Source organism: Caenorhabditis elegans, chromosome IV (genome assembly GCF_000002985.6).
Source record: "Caenorhabditis elegans chromosome IV".
NCBI classification, from domain to species: Eukaryota; Metazoa; Nematoda; class Chromadorea; order Rhabditida; family Rhabditidae; genus Caenorhabditis; species Caenorhabditis elegans.
The window spans coordinates 9,169,546-9,191,154 of NC_003282.8; the positions used below are offsets into that span (position 1 = coordinate 9,169,546).

General features: G+C 33.4%; 1 protein-coding gene, 1 non-coding gene and 1 pseudogene across 3 annotated transcripts; all 3 read left to right on the forward strand.

The window, feature by feature from the left end:
• The first annotated feature begins 15,301 nt into the window (after positions 1 to 15,301).
• C07C7.1 (uncharacterized protein) lies at positions 15,302 to 16,604 on the forward strand. The gene is made up of 6 exons (NM_069199.7): positions 15,302 to 15,432; positions 15,483 to 15,569; positions 15,703 to 15,808; positions 15,860 to 15,969; positions 16,019 to 16,141; positions 16,193 to 16,604. Exons 2-5 carry the CDS (start codon positions 15,495 to 15,497, stop codon positions 16,139 to 16,141), a joined length of 414 nt encoding a protein of 137 aa, NP_501600.3. The 5' UTR covers positions 15,302 to 15,432; positions 15,483 to 15,494; the 3' UTR covers positions 16,193 to 16,604.
• A 665-nt stretch (positions 16,605 to 17,269) lies between these two features.
• Positions 17,270 to 21,577, forward strand: C46C2.4 (annotated as a pseudogene). The gene is made up of 9 exons: positions 17,270 to 17,311; positions 17,513 to 17,703; positions 17,846 to 18,057; positions 18,128 to 18,372; positions 18,556 to 18,680; positions 19,018 to 19,906; positions 20,251 to 20,953; positions 21,088 to 21,199; positions 21,281 to 21,577. Coding segments are annotated over exons 1-9 (2,816 nt in total).
• 21ur-12917 lies at positions 19,018 to 19,038 on the forward strand. The gene has a single exon (NR_056376.1).
• Positions 21,578 to 21,609: the final 32 nt, after the last annotated feature.

Genomic DNA, 21,609 nt, shown 5'->3' on the forward strand with positions numbered 1-21,609 from the left:
GGAATGATTTTTTTTTCAATTTTCAGTACAAATGATCTGAAGCCTCGCGCAATATGATTTGTTTTCAAAATTATTTGATACATATTCAAAAATATTTTCTGAAATTTAATTTGATTTATTTTTAGTTTTCAAGAACAGAAGAGAGGTTCAGAATAGATTCAGTTTATTTTTCAAAAATCTAAAAAAGGACTTCCCCAAATGATATGCTCTGCGTCTCTTCGTCTCGATGCTCTCTCAACTTGTTCCGCCTTTTTCTCATGTTTTTCGTTCTTTTCGTTCTTTCGTTTCTCCCACCCATTTTCTACGTTTTTTCCTTCTCGGATTTTTTTTGTTTCCTATCTTTTTCTGGTTGTCTTCCTGTGAAACTTTTCAAGTATGTTGCACACACGACGTCACAAATTGCGTGTGCGTGTGCATATTCTGATAGTGTCGTGTGGGTGAAAAAAAAAGGAGAGGCGTCGGGGTCCTTGAAAGTGTTCAAAGCGCAGGTTAGTGGTAGTAGTAGTATGGAGGAATGAAGGAAACAAAGAAAATACACCCATTGATGATGAAGTTGATGAAGGAATGAATGCCGAATGATGGAAAAGAGGTTCAGAGTAACTGTTTCCTTTTTTCATTTTGGAATTATTTTTGAATGGTTTTCAAGTTGCTTCGTTTTTGCATCTTTCTTAGAATTGTTCCATGTCTAGATCTCAAAGATTCAAAAACGCTTTCTCCTGCTTACAGTAATCCTCGATCAAAAATTGAGATGCTAAATTTTCCATTAGTAATTTTTTGGGAATTGCAACTTTGAAGCTATTTTCTGTAGACTTACTTTGGACTAGATTTGCAACTTCAATCGAAGTATTATTTGTTCAAGTATCATTTTCTTGTTTTTCTTTACCGACTTTCCCAAATGTCAGACGATAACGGTCAGATACTTCGGAAATTAAAAACGTAACACTGAAAAAATCAATCGCCGAATGACTTCGAATATTTTTTTTCATAGAAGTCTCTGAGACGTCTCACTAAATCTCTGGGAATATTAAGCATACACAACAGGGGAAAAATTGAAATGCAACGTGGGAGTTCTGGGTGCCAACATTTTTGAGCCACATGTAACCTCACTTACTGGCAAGGCTCAACCATCCCATGGATGGTAGTATTGTTGCAATCATCTTTTCACAGCACAGTTAATTCGCGAAGTGGACATAGTGCTTCAGCTCACTGGTGAGCACAGTAGAATCATCGTGATCGAAGAAAAATCGCGATGTGCTAATTCGCATCTTCTAAAATAAACCAGTCAATTTTTACATTACTTATGCTTTCCACAAATAATGTCATCTTCACCCTAATAGAAGACAGTACATATAAAGTTTTTAAAAAGAAATACTTTCATTTTGCAGTCAGACTTTGAAAACAGACATGTTCCAAATGTTTAAGAGTGGATTAGCATTTTGGAAGCTGTTTGAAAATGTTTAATTATATTAAAAAATCTGAATTTTTCACACCACTTGATCAAAAAATTTTTAGTTTTTTTATAATTTAACGTTTTTGAAAAGCATCCAAAATTTTCACCTACCCCTAAACACCATGAAAAAATAACAAACTTTTGCAAGAAAATCTTTTGGAGCCTCGATACGTGCCTCGAATTATACTAGCGAATTTTATTCAATTCTAAAAATTTTAAATCAAATTATTTGTTCTATTCTAGGCTTCATAACTAATGTACGAATACTAAATTATCTAATTTCTTTGAAAACGTCATAGCAATACACTATGTGCAAGAAATTATATCACCTTTCCCAAGAAAAACTTTTTAGAATAATAATACTGATTTATTACGGTTCAATTTGTTTCTAAAAATAAAATAAAATATTTATTTGCACATTTTATTACTTTTATCTTGAACCCATAACTTTGCAAATCAACTTTATTTCTTAGAAAAACATATTACATTATACCTATTCTTAAATCTATTGTCTAAAATTACTTGAAAATTGCATTATTTCTTTTATATTTACTTTTCTATTATATTTATATCCTACTCCATCATTGAATTCTCTAAAAATACGTCTTCTTGTTTTTTGACATTCCCAATGATCAATCCTCTCAGTTCTTCGACAAACTCCATCCATTATTTTTTTTCGATCACATGAGTTTCTTATTCGGAAAACTGAAACTTACAAGAAATTTGGTGAGGAATCAACAAATACTTCTAAAATTGCTTTTGTTGGACTCCCACACACGTAGACATGTCAGAAAAGAAATGGAAACCTTAGTTTTCGTAGCCCTTAGTTCAATTTGCCCACAATTTTCTAAATTCAAACCAAGACTTATATAATTGTGCAGAAACTTTTTCAAAAACAATTCGAAGATCATTTTTAATACATTTTGATCTCAAAAATCTGCAAATTTTAATGCAAATTCCGTAAAACATTCTGATTCTTGAGCTGATATCCAATGATATCAGAAATCTTTGGTGCATTGAATTATATAGATTCAATGCGCGTTCTTTATCAAAAACAATCTATTTTTATTTCACAAATAACACATCTTTTTTCTGACTTTTTATTGTCAATTGATCATTTGATTCTTCTACAAAAATATGGAACAGAATTTTTCAGAAACCTTTTTTTTTTAATTTCTTCTTTTTTAGTTTAAATGTTGCCTAATATTTGAAGGGTTTAACAATGAAACATACGACTACCGTATATTCTCTATTAGTGTTGCATCTCCAGTAGTACTGCAGTCTCTATTAGTGCTGCACCCCATTTTCTATTGAAAGAGTCACTTGACAGTTTCGATATTTTTGGGTATTTTTTTGTATATTTTTGATGATTTTTTGATAATTTACGGAAGTAATTGAATTATTGGGTCTTTTTGTTACAAAAGTTCGCAATTTTTATGAATTTCTGCTTAAAAAAAAAGAGCTTTTGTGACTAAAAACTAGTGATCTATAATTGAAAATTGCTGTTCGAAAATTAATGCTGCAGTCTCCAGTAGTACTGCAGTCTCTAATAGTGCTGCATTTAAAAAGGGCCTGGAAATTAGTGCTGCATACAGCACTAATAGAGAATATACGGTAATATTGAGAGATCATTGGGTAAAAACAAAAAAAAAACATACCGTACTCTCTTTCCTGCCAGAAGCCATCATTTTGAGCAAAAATCCAATTGATACTTTTTAGTTAATTTCTTTTAAAATTTAATCAAAATTATGTCTGTAGTTCTGAAATCTTTTAAGTTTTAACATCTAATTTAATTGAAAAAGGAAACTTTTTTTTCTGATTCGTAGGTATTATTGGCCAACAATTAACAGATTCTGACATAGCCTCCTTCGATCTTTCAAGTATTTATTGTATTCATGAAGTCAAGATGTGCATGTTTGCTTCCTTCATCTGTCAGAATATCAAACACTTTTTGTTCCGTTTTCATTATTTTACGGTAGATACCTTTGATTGTCACTCTCCTATAATTTCTGAAACACAGTTCTCTGAATTTTAAATAAAATGTCGAATCCAGTATGTACTGTGAACTTTTGTTATTTGTTTGAAATGTGCTTTAATTTTCAAAGATGCAAAGTCGTATTATTTCCGAATGCCCCCTAAATTTGTTTTCAATACTTTAAAGTAAAAACAAACTCACTTCATTTCAAATTAGTATTCTTAAAAAATTTGGAATGCAAAATGAGTATTCGTAACCTCCTAGTTCACTGTACAGTTGTTTTAAGTTAAATTGAATTTTTAGTTTTTTTTGATATTTGGAGGAAATATAATAGGTAATATGCTTGATCAACAGAAATGTGAACAAAAATCTAAATTCTAAACATCGAGTCCCGAGATGGCAAAGTGTTCAAGTGTCCACTCCACTACGTCACGACACTCAAATTAAGATATTGTACGAATTAGGTGCAGAATTTGATGCCTTTATGATTGTAGACTGACTAGGTGGCCATTTGTTGCATATTTCATGTTTCTGAACTGTGCTTTCTTATATTCAAGTAGTTGTTAATTCGAGAGATATGAGATCAAACAATTCTTGAAGTGATGTAGAAAAGATTAGATTCCGAAATCTCGCTGAATGCCTAGATCATCCAGGTTTTGAAGATTTTTTTGTTGTTTATTTACTATTTTAAACTGTTGGTTGTGTTTTTCGACTAATTCGAAATGAATTTTATCTTCTGTTGTGCAATAAGGGAAAACCTGATCAAGTTAATATTTAATACATTTGAACAATTATGTTAATTCAATGGCATTTTGTTTCATTTTTCTGTTTTCTGATAAAAAAATATTTAATGACAAATACACAGTAAACCTTGATAAACATAACTACCTTCCGATAAATACATCAGAAAAGAACTGATTTAAAGATGGCACAAATTACGAAAGATTGGCTATTTACAGAGATACTTCATTTTTTGCATTTCAATTAGATCTGCAGTTCAATTATACAAGCTGATGACGCAAGCATCCCATTTATCATGCGGTTCGTTGAAATAAGTTTAGCTAGAAAATGATCAAAACAGTCTGAAAATGCGCTTCATATAAGCCACTTCTAGTGCCTTTTCATTTTTTTGGAATATTAGTCTGTTCAGAATAAATATGCTTCTTGGCTTCAGCAACTCAGTTGAGCTCAGTAAGTGTTTCTCATTACAGTATTTGTTTTATTATAATTGATTTCCTGTCGATCTACTTCAACAGATTGACTGTATTCAACTTAATCAGAACAGTGTTTTATTTACTTTTGAAATACTGTATTTTATTTCAAATAAACTAGACAACTTTTTTCCTTTCGGTCCCTTTCAAATCTATATTTATTTTTGTGAAATTCTTTAAATTTAGCTGATCACTATAACTGCTCGTTTACCATCTAGAACAATCATTCCGATAACAAGCTGCAAAAAATACTCCGCACCGTAATCCTACACAACTATTATGATATCTCACAACTTTGGCACTTCTACCGTAATCTCTGAACCTTTGTTTTAAAAATAGAGTCAGAGTGGTCTACGGGGCCAAAGAGGGGACGTGCAACAAAATACACAAAAACAACGCACGAAAATTGGTGATTTTCCCACGGTGTTCCAAGTTTTTCCACTCATTTAACTCGGAGACCTCCCTCTTTTTCGACCCGTTCCCAACATTGCCGACGTCACTGAACAAGATACAAACCAAAAGCCTTTCTTCATCATTTATTTTTTTTGTTTCATTTCATTTCAATTTTCTACATCTCTATTCTCATTTGTTTCATCATATTCTTCCTCATCATTGTCGATCAGACGGTTTGTGCTCTGGAAATAAGAGCCAACATCATCATGGTCTTGTCCAGCTCGAAAATGTTAACTTGATTAGATGAGCTGCTCCTTTTTTGCACACAATGCTCCATTTATAACACACATAACCGCACGTCTTCTGGATTGCGTATATGCATCATTTTTCTCCTCTACATCAACGACCTTTTCGACATGAATCTCAGATGGTCTCAGCGTCTCATTTTCTATTTGAATTCAATGGTCTCGTCATTGTGTTTTTTGAGACTTTGTGGGCGATGAAGAACCTTGTCCCCAAGATCCATAGATCCATCTAGGTCTAGATCTTCGGATTTCAGATCTACATCTTGTTTTTTTTCTTTAATTTACAAACCCGGAAACATTGAGTTAATGTTCTCCTTAATAGTATTAGCAAGAAAAGTTCACTTTGAATTTAATCCAAACGCTGGCATCTGAAAAAAAGATCTCAAACTGATTCTTAGAGATGGCTGTGACTGTGATACAAGTCTACATAAAAGATGATTTTCAAACTTATTGAAACAAAAATTAACTAGACTGAAGTGAATATTTTTCAGTTTTATATATTTTGTAAATGTCACTATGTACAAACCGAGAAAACCTGAATTGTTTCAAAAAAAAAATGTTTTCAGAATATTTTGCAATCAATGCATTTTTAGAAAAGCTACCAAAGTTCATATTCTGGTGTATCTACCAGTGCAGTACGGCTCTTGAAAAAAGTCGGCTCTCGGCGCGCGCCGACAGCCGAGTCGGAAATTTTTTTCGGCTCTCGGCGCACGCCGAGATCCGAAAAAAAAACCCCAAAATGTCGGCTCTCGGCTCGCGCCGAGAGAGCCGCACATCACTTTTATCCGCTATAATGTTTACCTTGGTTTTTTTTTCCTAAAACCATATTTTCTTAAAATGTACGGTACGTGTAACATTATAATTTAATACTTTTAGTATACTCGGCGTTTGCCGCCAGCTTCCTACCCAAGGCTTCGCAACTTCTTACCCAAGCCTTGCCCAAAAATAAAAACATTTATAAGGAGTTGCCAAGACTTGGGTAAACCTTGGGCAAGAGTTGGGCGCCGCCTCAAAAATGAAAAAAGTCGGGGACTGCCTCGTCGTCTCGAGGCGTCGCCCAAGTCTTACCCAAGTCTTACCCAAGTTTTGCCTATTTCTTACCCAATTTATACCTGTGTGTTGAACTTTGATCGCATTTCCCGTTGTGCCGAAGTCTTACCTGCTGAGCCATGATGGTCGCGCGAAAAGATGCACACTCGTAAAAATATATAGTACTCATATTAGATATTTTTGAGGAAGTACCAGACATATCGGATTGATACGGTATTCTCACATACCTTATTTCATTTTTTTTCAAGTGTGCTCCCTAATGATTCTAAGTTCAGAATTTACAGAATTACTGTAATTCATGTTTGTTTCATGTCTTTCAATTTTATAAAAGTTTACATTTCAAAGGAACAGTTCAGTCTTAGAAAAATTCAAAATTTGATGCATAGGATTGACTGACTATTACTTGACTATTGGACTGACTAGGAGAAGAATAATCCTGAAGATAACTTTTCTTTTTATTTTTAGATAAATTAAATGGTTTATTAGACAAAATGGCAATAAAAAGCAAACTTTGTTCGTACATTTTTTTAAACAATGTTAGCCATCAGAGAAAAATATTTAGAATTTGCCTTTGAAGGGACAAGTTTTCCTGTGAATTGTTTCAATTACATTGAAATTCCTCTATTTTAAATACAAATTACTCAAAAGACAAAGTGTCGATTTACGCTAAAAATTGCGCATGCGGGATTTCGGAATCTTGTTCGTTCTTTACATCTGCAAACTTGGGTAAGAAGTTGGCAAAACTTGGCTAAGACTTGGGCAAGACTCGGGCGAGGGAGTTTACACTAGAATTGTTGAAGTTGGGTAAGACTTGGGCATACACTGGGCTAGAAGTTGGCAAGAGTTGGGTAAGAAACTGAAAAGGCCCAAACTTGAGGAAGAAGCTGCCGGGAATTGCCGAGTATGTCTAAGGTTGCTATGGGGGACGCCAGGAGGGGACGTCCCACATAATAGTCCTAGTTATACCAACTGTGGTCAACCCCTTAAACCCGGTTGGCTGTTGCCTTCCAGTCACTCGATGTTATCATTACAGTAGGCCACCTGTTTCGTTTAATGTCTAATAAGATGCTCACTATTACCACAAAACATCTACCGTATCCTTACATACGCCACAACCGCAACCCAATCAGTATTGTATGCTTAAATGAATGTGATAGGCAACAATACAACTTACCGACCAAGTACAGTAACTATTTAATTTTTGCAACTAGAATTTAGCACTTTACATGGAATGTTCGTTGCTCCAAAACACTGGAAAATTAACAGGATTATGTGATGACATCAGCTTCTTCTTCTTCTTCTTCTTCGACCACCCCGTCCGTCCTAAAACTGCCCCCGCCTCACCAATAATTGTCACGTCACTGCCAATTTTTGTGTGTCTTGTTCTTTTTCTATGCAAATCTTTAGTGTCAAATCACTTTTAAATTGTTTCCTGTTTCGTGACGTGGATTGTCTTTTTTGCAATTCCAACGTCTTGTATGTTCATCTCCCGCCTTCTTTTCTGCTTTTGAATAAAACAAGACCATCCTTTTTTCTGACTTGAAAACTCAAAAATCGGCTGCTCTTTTTAGGAATTGTATTAAAATTTCATATTTTAATGTTCCTTTTAATTCAATTTTATTTTCTTGGTACCCTCACTATTTTCCATGATACAAACACAATACACATTTTTGTGCTATCATTTGACTATGAGACGGAAACTTTTGGCTGACTACCCTTGCATTTCTGATTAAAAAGAACCTCCCATTGCTTGTCTGTTCTTGGATTTTTGGTTTCCCGCTTAAAAATTGGAAACGAGTTCCTATTGTGGGTTTTTTGGGTCTTAGCATTTTTATTGCATTTCTGCTTGCTATTCAGTTAATTTAATGAAAGCAACGTTGAACTAGGTGATATCAGTTGATGTTACATTTGGGTTCGTATCTGAGTTTATTCTTTTAACTTTTTCTATGTTTTCATTACCATATTTTCTGTCGAAACTTCTTTGATCTCTCTGATCTCTAACCTATTCAACCAATTTATTTGTGATTCAATCTAGAGACAATCATATTTCTATTTCTGATTCTGACCTCCAGTGATATTTTCAATTTTTCTCGGTTTTATTTAGCGGTAAGTTAATCTTTCGTCTCGGGATACGGTTCTATGCAGCTGTCGCTTTTTCTGTCATGTTAGAGAATTTGATGCCGATTTCATTTTAAAAAATTCACTCTAATCAATTTTATACTTTTGAGACATAATTTATCTATTTTTAGCTTCCGTTTAATTTCGAGTACTTCACTAATAAAACTATGTATGTCATTTTCTATACTCGGAAGATATTTTTACGCAATGAATTCTAAGTAACTCAAATTTGAATAAAATTAGAAATGATCATCGGTTTGTTCTCTTTTTTCCCATGGTTTGCAACAAGGATATGTTCAAGTGAGAATGGGAAATAAAAAGAAAAGATCATTAAATATGCAGAGCGGTTGTCTATGACGTGGATGAGCTGATCACTGAACCTATTTTGTATAGTCATTTCAGACACTTAAAAAAGGTTTCTTCTAATTTTGGACTTGTTGGTTTCTGGTTCTTCTTCTTCTCAATTGGGAACCTAGAATCTCCATGAACCTGTGACTACTTGTTGTCTAGGTCTTTGAAATATGAACAAGTCATCCTTGTTTTGTGTCGTCATCTGACTATCATTTAGATTACCAAATTTGGAAATTTGTGAGGGTGAGGGTGATCGACAAGTCTATTCTGACTTGGTGTATTAGATTGAAATGCGAATTGTTTGCTTCTAGAAATTGAAGGCAGTTTGGTCTTTGGAGTTGGACTTCCCTTCTGACCTACAAATTTCTCTGTCGTCACTGAAAAAGTTTCTGGTAGTTTGGTTTTTTCTGGAGCCTAGCATAGTAAGGAACTTGGAATTTTCCTGAAAATCTCTTTGAAGCAAGCCAAAGTTTTCAAACAGAAATATTTTCGAATGGATTATCAGGGTTTCACTAAAGTGAAATAAAATATGTGTCAGAACAAAATGTAATCCAGTTCGAAATGTTTCAAAGTTAAGGTCAGAATAATTAATTTTTTCGCGTCACGAGGGCTTGAAATATTTCTTGATTCTATTCATTTAATGGAATTACTTTCAAAATTTGTTTCACTGGTTTGATCGTATTTGAAATCTAAACTTAAATGTCTAACTCAGTGAACCACTAAATTATTCATACATGTTCATTGTACCTTTTTGCAAATTGCTATTTAAGTTTTGCAATATGATACAAAATCCCACAACTACATGCACTTCTACTCTTTATACATCTTCCAAAACAAGCCTCCAAATAAGAGTTCCAAAAACTGCTCTCTTTACACACCTGCGTCTCTTATTATTCCACCCTCGCAAAGCACAAAGTTCACATTTTTCTCTCGTTTGCTCTAGTCAATCTTTGTCGTTTGTACACATACTACTCTAACCGGATAAGGAAATCACGAGATCATGAGCTAATTCGAAACAATTTGGAGATGAGCAAAAGCAGAAGAAGAAGCACTTTTGATAACAATAACAACTAAAATTTTATAAATAGATTAACGGATATGACCTCAAAAATCATGAGAAAATTAATTCGATTATTAATGGTACAAATGACTAAGAAGAATTCTGAGGAGTTTCAAAGTTCAAGAAAACAGGAAATCACGAAAGATTTTGCAGATATCACTGATTATATTTTTAAAAAATGAAATACAGAAGCTTACGATAAGAGTAATTTAATACTTTTTGATCAGGCAGGCAGGTGGGTAGCTTTGCTTGAGTGGAAACCTTAGGTAAAATACAGTAGTCATTTTTTAAAATTTAAATCTTCTAATCGTGTAGATGCCAAAGTATTCTTAAAAATTTAATATTTCAGTAGAATGATCAAGTATCGAAATCCGAACATTTTCATGAATTCTTACTATTAGACATTTTACTCGTCATTTTTCACACAGAGAATTTCTGATATAAAATCTTCATTATTTGAGCAATTGTTTTTCATTTCAAAAAGAAATTAAGCACCAAACAATTTCAGAACAACAGACTTTGAATTCTTGAAAAAAGTCTGCAAATAAGTACTCTTTAAGATAATATTTTGAACTCTGTATCTTCGTTTTTTGCTCATTTGGGCAACGTGCTTGTTCTTCAATCTGTCTCTCTCATACATCTTCATTTTTATAAATAAAATCAGGAATTTAATCGGATTGACGTCTTCTACTTTTTATGTTTCCACTACGGCACCTCCTCAGTTTAAGACGGAATCCATGTTTCACTTATTTTCTGATTCAATTTCCGGCTGTGTCAAGAACACACATTACGTCCGCCCAATGTCTGCAACAAGTTTTAGAATACGTTGTTATTTATTTTGGGATGAGGATTTCACAAAAAAAGAAACATGATGACACATTTGTCATTTGTACTTTTCAACAACACATTACAATGGCAATTTCCCTCCCCCATCTTTTCAAATAATTACATTTAGAGCTCTTTTATTTAGAGCATTTAGAGCTCTTTGACCATTTGAATTTCTGAAATGTCTATACATTTCTACCTGAAAAAGAGCGGTTTTTAAAACATACTAATTTTTTAAGCAAACGACAAACAAGACAAATGTTCTGTCCTCAACCCTGAAAAGTTCAAAAGGCATTGGCAAGATTTCTCATTTTTCTGTTATATCCATGACCTCGATCTAATTCTTACCATAAGCCAATCCCCGTATACCTCCACCCTCAATCCGCTATCAATTCCAGATTTCACCTGAAACTAAATCCCTTTCAAATCAAAATCTTTAATCCGGGTTAACTTAGGCTTTAAATCTTTGGATCAGAAGGTGTTGTCTGTTTTTGCTTCCTATTTATTTACTTTTCACGCAGTTCAGATCATCTACGAACCTTGAATAGAAAACGGTTCTCGGAGTTCGGGGATGAGTTCTACCGGGTTTTCATGTGACTTTGATTAGAATTGATGCTTTGTTAATTTTCCTCAAAAGCGATTGACCTGTAAATTACAAACTGTTAGTTGCAGGTAGTTAGGCCATTAACACTTACACTAACTTGTTGTATTGGTAAGCTTAAATCTAGATTATTTCGCAGATCCGAATAACGGATTCGGAAAAGCCCGTACTTATCTGGTTAGAGTTTCTTTTTTACATTGTTGTCTTTTTTAAATTTCCTTCTTTGATCCCCCTCCGAACATCCCTGCATGATAATTCCTATTTCTTCAGTTTTACCTATGAACCCATGTTTTGATCATCGCCTCTAAGAAATCACTCATTAGAACAACATTAGTCTTTAGAATATAAAATGTACCACCAATATGAAGTGTTCACTAAATCTCTATTTTTAAAAGTTTTGCTTTAGAGCCGCCGATAAAGAATTCGCATTATTTTGATCTCTCACTATCACTATAAATCGTCAATTCATTACACTTACACCTCCTTCTGTTCATATTTTATTTACGGATCTACAAACACATAATCACAATAATAGAAAATGCTAATAATACGTAAATTGGGGTTTGATCGGCGACCCTCTTCATCTGAAAACAATTGATGACCATATCTTCGGGAAGACCTTGAGTTGGCTGGAAAGAGCATGCAAAATGTGACGCTGATTTTTGAGATTTTCCAATTTCCACACTGCTCCTCTGTTTGGGATTCCGTAATTCGTTGAGAGGAACGGTGTTGGGCTGCTGCTGATGATCATCAAAAATCGGTCATTGAGCTCACTAACTACTAGAATCTTTATCTATCAATCCTAATCAACTAATACACTGATTAAATTTCAACTGGCTGCTTCCTCCTTGAAGTACTGCACGGGAATTTCTTAAGAAAATCTGTGTTTTCTGATCTACTGTGTTGATGATGAAGTGCTGATAAATAAATTACTTATCAAGTTGAAAGATATTGAACGTGTACTCAAATATTCTTTCATCTATCTCTACTTTGGCCCGCCACCTACGTGTTTAGGTGGGTAGATCATTACATCAGACTTTCCAGAATTTCTAATTACTCCATCAAAAAAAAAGAAAAATAAATTCATATTTTCAAATCAACATTTTTCTCTATCGATCACAAAATTTACCTCGTTTTACCTATTTCCTTAATTTAAATAAATGATCATAGATCAGACGTAATTTATTAAATGACGATTTGTTTATTATGATCTCCGTATATTTTTCGGTATTTTAATCACCTTTTTTCAAAATTTCCAAAAAACAGAGAACATTGATACTTGGAAAATTCTCCAAAAAATGTACATGAATTTTAATCATTTTGTTCCACTTACTTTCCATCTTAGTTTGAAATTTTCTGCTGCCGATCCGCTTTTACGCGTCGTCATAATCCACGACAGTAAATCCCGAAACGATGTTTGATAAGATGGGGAGGAGCAACAACTGGAGACAACTAGTACCAGAGTATACGAAACAGCATTTTTGGAAAAAAGGTAGTCTCTCAAAAACACAAATATCTTCAAAATCTTTTGAAATCTGTCAAATCCTTAATTGCACGTTTTTGGTCCACCCAATTCTGACGCTCATTCTTGATCATATTGAACAGAATCATCATTCTATGCTACAGTTACTAGTGATTTTGCAAATATTTTCTGAAACTGTTTTCAATTGAATGTCACCCAAAATGGTTTTTGAACAGAAAACTATATGAGAAATTTAATTAATGAATCTTAATCAATTTTTGCTACCTATGTATTACAAAAAGTCGCGATACCTATACCTACGCCTGCTTTGTCTTGCCCATACGCTTATCCTTTATTCCAAATTAAACTTGAATTAATTTTGATTGAACCTTTAACATATGAAACAAGAATGCAAACAGAGAGGACCCAAATTTAAGACAAATTCAGAAAATAGGTAATGCAAATGTAAGCCAGACTCGAGGAAGCCACGTACGAATGAAGACGCGCCTGCCTACCATAGAAGTCCGCATCGTGATTTTCTGATTAACCTTAATGTCGAAACTTGAATAAGATCTGATTATAAGAATGTAGGAAACTTTAAGTACCACCAAAGGAATTTAAATTCTAGTCTATCACTACAAAATGGAAAGAGCAAGCAGACCACCCACGCAAGATTGAACTCTAGAGCTATTTGTCTTACAAATAATCAGTTTTTAATAATTATACCCCTTTGCACGCATATTTGTCTAACTTCCCTTTTCCTGTTCTATTTTATTGTGCAATACTACGTGACATTTGATGATCGCTGATCGCAACACAAATGAACGACGACAAAACTCTAACGAGGGGGAGAGAAGCCCCTGTAGGAGAGGTGGATCATAATGAAAAACGAAACAATTTAGATTTTGACAAGAAGAATTTCAAATGGCGTCTCCGCCTTATTGGGATACCAAAGTTCTATTATCACTCATTTCTTTTGTTTTTTTTTAATTCTAATCTGAAAGTGATTTTTCTTAAACTGATTGACGAACCGATCAGAAAATACATTTAATTAATGTTTTTGAATCATAGAAAACATTCTTGAAATGCTAAACATTTTGTTGTTCGTCTGAAACTTGAAATCTTAAAAATAGTAAAGCGATCAACTGTTTTGCACAAATTTACTTCAACCTCCAGACGATCATTTTTTATTTTTTCATCGAAAAATTTTCGCATAATGATCACTTGTCTTCATCCATTTTGACGTATTCTTTGATGCATTAGAGAGACCCCAGAAATTTGAGGAGATACCGCAACTTTTTCACCTCTTTTTTGGAATAAGTGAGAGCACTTGGTAAATGTTTTGTGTGAGGCTCCAGGTGACATTTAAGTACTTGATACGATTTCTTCGAGTTTTGAACGCATAAATCATTTTACAACGGATTTGCCGTAGTCTTAAATTGACACTAAGTTCCTCAATTCCAATGTGTTTTTTGATGCGGCGAATTTTTTGTCGGTTTAAGATACTATTGCTAGTTATCATAATTTCTTAGTTCTGAATCATTCGAATAAAATTTTCAAAATATCTGATCGAAATTCACTTTATTTGGTTTTCTTGGTAATTTTCGTGCATTTTTCCAAAAGTTTTCAAGTCAATCGTCTGATCTAGTGATGATGTATAGAAAACAAAGATGGGAAATCATACATCTGATATTAAATGACTCGTAGTGGAATTAAAATTTGGAATTAAAAATCATCGAAGACAAAAATCTAGTGTCGTATATCTTCAAAAATAGTTTTTTGCACATCTTCCTCCTCCTCACTCATTGCATGGTTTCCCACCGTTTTTTTTACGTAAATTGGATCAGTTTGTATTTAAACCCCCCTAGCACGATTAATTCATAAATTATCTTGCATTCCGCTTTCACCGGGTTCACGTGAACCCTAGAACAAGTATTAAAACAGACTTACATGGAATAGTAAAGAATTGTAGTAATCCTAAATATAGAATACTAGAACACAATTCGAAAATCGGATTTTTTGGGTGCGAGGAAGCTTTGATTCCTTAACTGTGCTGATCACCAAATAGCTTCATTTTTCTTCTATTTGTTGTTGATATCTTGTCTTGAAATTCCAATTTTTCTTCTCGAGTACCCGTCTTAATTATACCTTTGAGCTGCCTAAGCGACCACAGTTTTCATCATGATTCTGGTTTTTGAGGTGTTAAAAGTGCCAATTATCTTTTTTTCTGCTCACTAACTCATTCATTTCTTCCAGTTTACATCTTCATATCCCCCCAGCCACAATCTTCTTGAATGTTTCATTTATTTCCAATTTCTGGATTCATTTGTGTTCTCCTTTTTTGCCCACACAAAAAAACAATAAAATTCTGAATTCTGAATCCAAAATTTTTGCGTTCGTCGTCCTTCTTCTTCTCCCCCACCTCCGCCTCATCATTTTTCAATTATTTCTCGTCCTTTTCTTAATCCCACGTCATCATCATAATTTTTGCTATTTTTACAGCACACACGACGGACAGAACGTTGAGCTCACAGATTTTCCACGTTTTCTTGGCAGTTATTTCAAAAAAGAAAAGACGATTTCACTGTAGCCAGCTACTGAGCACAAAAACATTCAGAATTTTCTCTATAGGTTTGTACATTTTTTTGTTAGACTATTTACTAATTTATTTATATTTTCAGGTATACTGTGTAATGAAAACAGATGAAAATACTACAATGCCTTTGGCACGGATAGCCCGCGCATACTACCAACTTGCCACAAAAACGGTGAGTACTCAAAAAGGTTCAGGTCATCTTGGTCAGATGACGTTTAGCGACCTTTTTACGTGTGTCATCGTAACCTGATAGTTTTGTGAAGATGTACACATTGACGTTTCAACTCATTTCTTTTTTTTTGCAGAGTCGATATTTGTTCAGTGACTCGAGGCAGAGGATCGTTGCCTATATAATTATCTTCTTATGCTTTCTAACACCTCCATCCACATCATTTGTTCTTTATCAAGGAAGTAAGTTTTCTGGACTTTTGAGACTTTTAATAAATTCTTTTATTATTTCAGCATCTGCAAAAATTGAATACAAAGATGTAAATATGCTGAAAGAAATGAAAATAGAAGATAGGAAAGTAATATTCGAATTTTGTAATTTTGTTGTCAAATTTCCACAATACGTAAGTTTTTTATTCGGAAGTAGCATATCAATATTTGTTTAATTTTCAGCTTGTAAAAAAGATGACACTCGAGCAAGTAAGGAAATCAAAACCAATTTGTGAACAACTTTTGCTGGGTATTGCCAAAGTTAGAGAGCAAGAAGCACGTGCACATCGGGCTCATAGAGTATAGGTTTGTAAATATTCAAAATAATTCCTTATTCTCATTTTTGAATATTTTCAGATTAAAAATCAGTTCAAAAATTGAATCATCTCTTATCGTTTATCTCAAATCTCAAAAAACAGTCATACAACAAAGAGGGTGCCTCCAGTGAATCAAAGAGAATCGACGTCGTTCTTCACAACTTTTTTCACTTTTTTTTTGCCATTTTTCATGTTTTTATTTTCTTGATTGTTATATCGAACATTTTGTTCCCCGTGCACAACAGTATTATTTTCTCCGAATTTCACTCATTTCTGTATGGTCGGTATTCGTTTACTTTTTACAAATTTCATCATGATGAAGCTCTAAAACTATACCGGATTCCCGTTCAGTTGTTTTCAGTGTTCACTTACGTTGTATATTTTGTGTAAATAAGGTTTTTGTCGGTTATTTAAAAAACTATTAATTAAAAAAAAGAAACTATAAACTCATCAAAAGATCAGTGATTACAAAACACAACATTTTTGGAAGGAACATGCAATTTAAGCAAACTATGTATGTTCTGCAAATCTTCGGTGCGACACATCAGATGTACTCTCGAACCTTTCAGAACATTATTTTTTATTTTTGGAAGAAAAACATTTTGGGTAGGCGGAAGAAATCAAAATTACCAGTGTCTACCTCGAGTATGGCATTCCAGCGCTTGAAATGACAAATTCTGGTCTAGTTTGTTTATTCTAAGGGCTCAAAGAGCATTCAATTTGTCTGAAATTAAATTTTAAAAAAGATATAGAAGAGTTAAATTTTGCGATTAAATTTTACAGTCCAAAATGTCAATTTGTAAAATTTTTAATTTGTGGTGGTAGTGCCGAACGCGAGGTGACGAATAAAAGAAATATTGTACAGTTTTATTCCAGAAACAAAGAAATATTAGAGATAAGACAAATAAATCGTTTATTACCGGAAAAGGACATCGATCTTGTGGTAGCCGGATGTTAACGACGTTCAAAGAGATTAAGCGAGGGTCTCCAGACGGATTACAGCAACCTAAAAAATTATGAACAGCAGTTTTTACCAATGTTTCAGAATTTTATTATAAAAAATGTCATCAAAAATCTTTCTGTATTATTATTTTCAATGAAATTTGATCAACATAAAATGTGTTCAATATGTTCTAATTCCTATTTAAATGAAATTTTGGTTAGTCATTTTGGAAATGTTTCATAAAACTTTGATATTTTGGTTTTTTTGGGATTATTTGAAGTTACTTCCTTACTAATTCCAAATCATTTCCAATTCGATGGAATAATTAATCAAGAAATAAATACGGATGTCAGTGTTACTTCTGCAACCTACATTCAACCTTATAATCACTCTAAAAGTTCAAGTAAAAAGTTCCAGCAAAGATATTTATATTCACATAGCTTTTCATTAAACAACAAAAAAATTGCATTACTCTATGTTTCTGGGCAAAATACATTTAATGAAAATATTCTGAAACAAGGTCCTTTTGTGCAAGCTGCGGAAGAATTTGGAGCATCGATGTTTGCATTGGAGCATCGGTTTTATGGAAACTCAAAACCCCGTTCCATGTGAGTAGACGTTCATAATTTTGAATACGATATGTGTAGTTATTCTATGAATTGATTTTAAAATGATTGGATCAACGTATCCAAAAGCCTACTAATGAATTTAATTTCACTTGACGCTTCAAACATAAATTCTTCTTTTCAGGAATTTGACTTCTAAAGACCTTCGTTACCTCAAATCTTCTGAAGCAGTTCAAGATATTATCTCATTTATAAACTATTCAAATAAAAAATTTAATATGAATCCAGGAGTGAAACGGCAGCAGTTGGCAGCAGACGCAAGGACAGAAGACCCTGTCAGAATTGCTGGTGTTGTTGCAATAAGTGCGCCAGTTCAACGGCGACATGATTTTTGGGGTAAGGGATTCAAACACTGATAAAAAATAAAATACTTTTTAATGTTTCAACTAATGTTCAAAAGTTTCAGAATACAATGAACAAGTTGAAAATTCAATTCTCAAGTTCGGCGGTCAAGAGTGTTTTCAAAAAATTAAAACGGGTTTCAATTATCTTCGAGCAGCTATGAATACAATTCAAGGCCGTAAAGAACTCTCTGATCAATTTAAATTAGAGCCTCGTCTCAATACTCAAAATCCTAACTCCAACGAGATTCAATTGTTCTATTTATATGTCATTGCTCCATTTCAGCAAATTGTTCAATTTCATAGACAGGTTAGTTTCAAGGAGTGAGAATATAATTTATCTGGGTGTTGTTCAAGTTGAAAATATTTAACATATTCCTGAAATTTTATACTTTGGCCAAGTCATTAACCATTTTGGTAATTGAGTTTTTAAATGCATTCTAATAAAATTTGAAATATTGTCACTGACATCAATGAAATAAACAACTTTGAGTTTAATATCTCAGTCAATGGTATGTCTGAGAAAATTAATCAATCTACTGGAGATGCGGAAACAATTAATTTGGCGAGAGTTTATTTGAATACGATAACGGGGTCAAAGAAGACGTTAACCTCCTCGTATGATACTTATATTTTGAATTTAGGGAAATGTTTCAGCAAAAAGTGAATATAGTGAGTCTTTTAAGAAATTATTTTGCGAAACGGTCACTTGCTTCAAGATACAAAGAATTGGCATACCACATAACATGAAATGTTTTTAAAACATTTTTTTGTCAGTACCCTTTTTTTAATTTTTAATCTGTCCACTCTTGTTAATTGGTTTACTAGAACTATTTCGAAAGTTGAATTCTTTAATTCTTTGTAGATTTCTTTTATTGCGTAGTAGTTTTTAAGAAAACTATTTTTTAATGCTTTTAATTGTCATAAAAGCGGACTAAAATTATGTATATTCCAGTTGAACAACGTCTCTGGCAATATCAAATTTGTTCTGAATTCGGCTGGTTCTATACAACAAATAATAATGAAAATGGATTATTTGGACCCATTATTTCAAATAGTTTATTTTTAAATTAATGTTTTGATCTATTTCCGAAAGTTTACAAAAACCGAAGCGACGTTCAAGAGTCAATAGAATGCAATAGGAAAAATTACGGAAAAGTTGCTGGAACAAATTCGCTTTTCATAAATGGAGAAGTGGATCCATGGACATACCTCGGAAGATCACCGACAAAAGAACTTTCAGTTGTTACCTACATTTCACCAAATACTTCTCATGGAGAAATAAACAGAGAATCACAAAAACTCATTCATGAAAGTATGAAACTATGGATAAACCAACCTCCACACCCTGTCAATTTCAATGATACGGAGGAACCGTGGAAAAGACCCCCAATTTCAATGATTTCATCTGATGTTTCTTCAAACTCAAGGTTTTCGAAAGTAACAAACAATGTTAAATCGAGAAAAATATTTTCTGGAAATAAAAATAAGAAACAAAAATCAGGAAGAAAGTTTTTTGGAATGATGCCAATCGCTCGAGAGATCTTGCAAAGTGACGAAATGATTAATGGAGAATATTCGGATTACGTATTTGACCAAGGAACATTCCGTCAGAATGTTGATCATTTTGACAAAACGAACTTCAAATTTTTCCAGCAACGATTTTTTAAGAATTCAAAGTATGCAAAAGAAGGTGGACCTAATTTTTTGTGTATTGGACAAGAAGGAAGAGAAGATCCAAACAGTATTCGATTTGATGTATTTGCAGTAGTGGAAAAAGCACAAAAGTTTGGAGCGACAGTTTATGTATTGGAGCATCGATTTTATGGAGATAGTAATGTGGGGTAAGGGATTTTTAACGTTTCAAACAAAGTTCAGTTAACTATTATGAGATATAATATTTGGCATTCAAAGGCAAATTCCTGCCAACAACCTGGTAATTTATTAATAGGTGAATGCTCTCAGAAGGTCGTAAAAGTTTGATAGGAAGCTACCGAACTATGGTAGGAAATCAGAAACAAACAAACTTTTACAGTTAACTGCTAAAGTTTTGTAGAAAGTTGTTTTCAAATACCGAGTATCTTGGATTTTATAGTCCTTTTTGATGAGTCGAAGAGTTTGAGACAAACCTCTCACTCTGCCGAGCCTTCGCGTATATTGTGTATAAGAAAAAATAATTTTTTTTCAGAGATAACTCCGATCTTTCCAAGCTAAGTTCTTTGCAAATGCTCTACGACCTGGCTGAAATTATTAAAGAAGAAAACTTAAAAACGAACACGAGCAATCCATGGATAACATTTGGAGGATCATATTCCGGAATGTTATCTGCTTGGATGAGAGAAATATTCCACGAGTTTGTTGTTGGAGCAGTTGCATCTTCAGCCCCAATTCTTGCGAAAACTGATTTTTATGAATATATAATGGTTGTGGAAGATGTATTTCGAAGATATGATATCGGTTGTTATAATGCAATTAAAAAAGGATTTCTAGAGATTCAAAAAATGTTTTTAACTGAAGATGGTCGCGATAAGCTATCGAAGTTGTTCCCGTCGTATCCAGCACTTCGAAATAATTTCTCAGAAACAAGAAAACATGAATTTCTGTTGGATCTAGCCGACCCTTTTGAAACAAGTGTCCAATACGCTGGATACGGTAGTGGTGCATTTGCAAAGACATCGAAGGTTGCAGAAATGTGTAATATATTTCAAGTGAGAGATGCATTGCATTTCACAGAAGTTGAAGAACAAACCAAAAGGTGATGTAGACAACCAAAACGATGATATATCCACTGAAAACGACGGTCTACTTTGGATGTGGCAAACATGTACAGAATTCGGGTTTTATCAATCCACTGACACTGGAAATTCTATTTTTGGAAATGTACCAGTCAGGTTAGTTTTTGATTCGGGTTTTGCGGAAATTTATTTTTCTACGAGCTGTGTTCCTTTATATTTGTGTGAAATTGGAACAAAAAATTAAAAATTAGACTGAAAAATAGATTGTTGGTGAAATGGTGTTTTTTCAGTTATTTTGTGCAACAATGCATGGATCTGTTTGGCAATAATTACACACGAGCAACAATTGATAAACAAGTAGGGAGGACAAATCATAAGTACGATGGAACTTATGAGTTCAATGTGAGTACAAAAAGTTGTTTGAAAATTATTCACAACCAATTCATTGTTTCGTGTGATTTATTTCAAATCCACAAATTCCAGGCAACAAATGTAGTTTTCCTAAATGGAGATGCTGATCCATGGAGTCCACTTGGACTAAAAAACTCAACTGATCCATCAGTTGTCTCATTTTTAATTAATGGAACTTCTCATTGTGTAGATATGTATTCAGAAACAGAAGATGATCTTCCTGATTTGAAAACCGCACGAAAAATAGTTGATGAAAATATTGAAAAGTGGTTGAATTCGACTACGACGACCAAATCACCCAATTCTGCAAATTACCCACGTGCTCTAAATTCTTTAGCTGTTTTAATTGTGTATTATGTCATTCTGTAGTCATTTTATATGTTTAAAAGATTATATTTACA

What these genes read in the sequence shown, in the direction of transcription:
- C07C7.1 (NM_069199.7), top strand. Translation starts at nt 15,495, where the DNA reads ATGAAAACAGATGAAAATACTACAATGCCTTTGGCACGGATAGCCCGC. An exon ending in ATTTGTTCTTTATCAAGGAA is followed by an intron (nt 15,809 to 15,859) that starts GTAAGTTTTCTG and finishes TTATTATTTCAG; the next exon opens with CATCTGCAAAAATTGAATAC. An exon ending in TTGTCAAATTTCCACAATAC is followed by an intron (nt 15,970 to 16,018) that starts GTAAGTTTTTTA and finishes TTTAATTTTCAG; the next exon opens with CTTGTAAAAAAGATGACACT.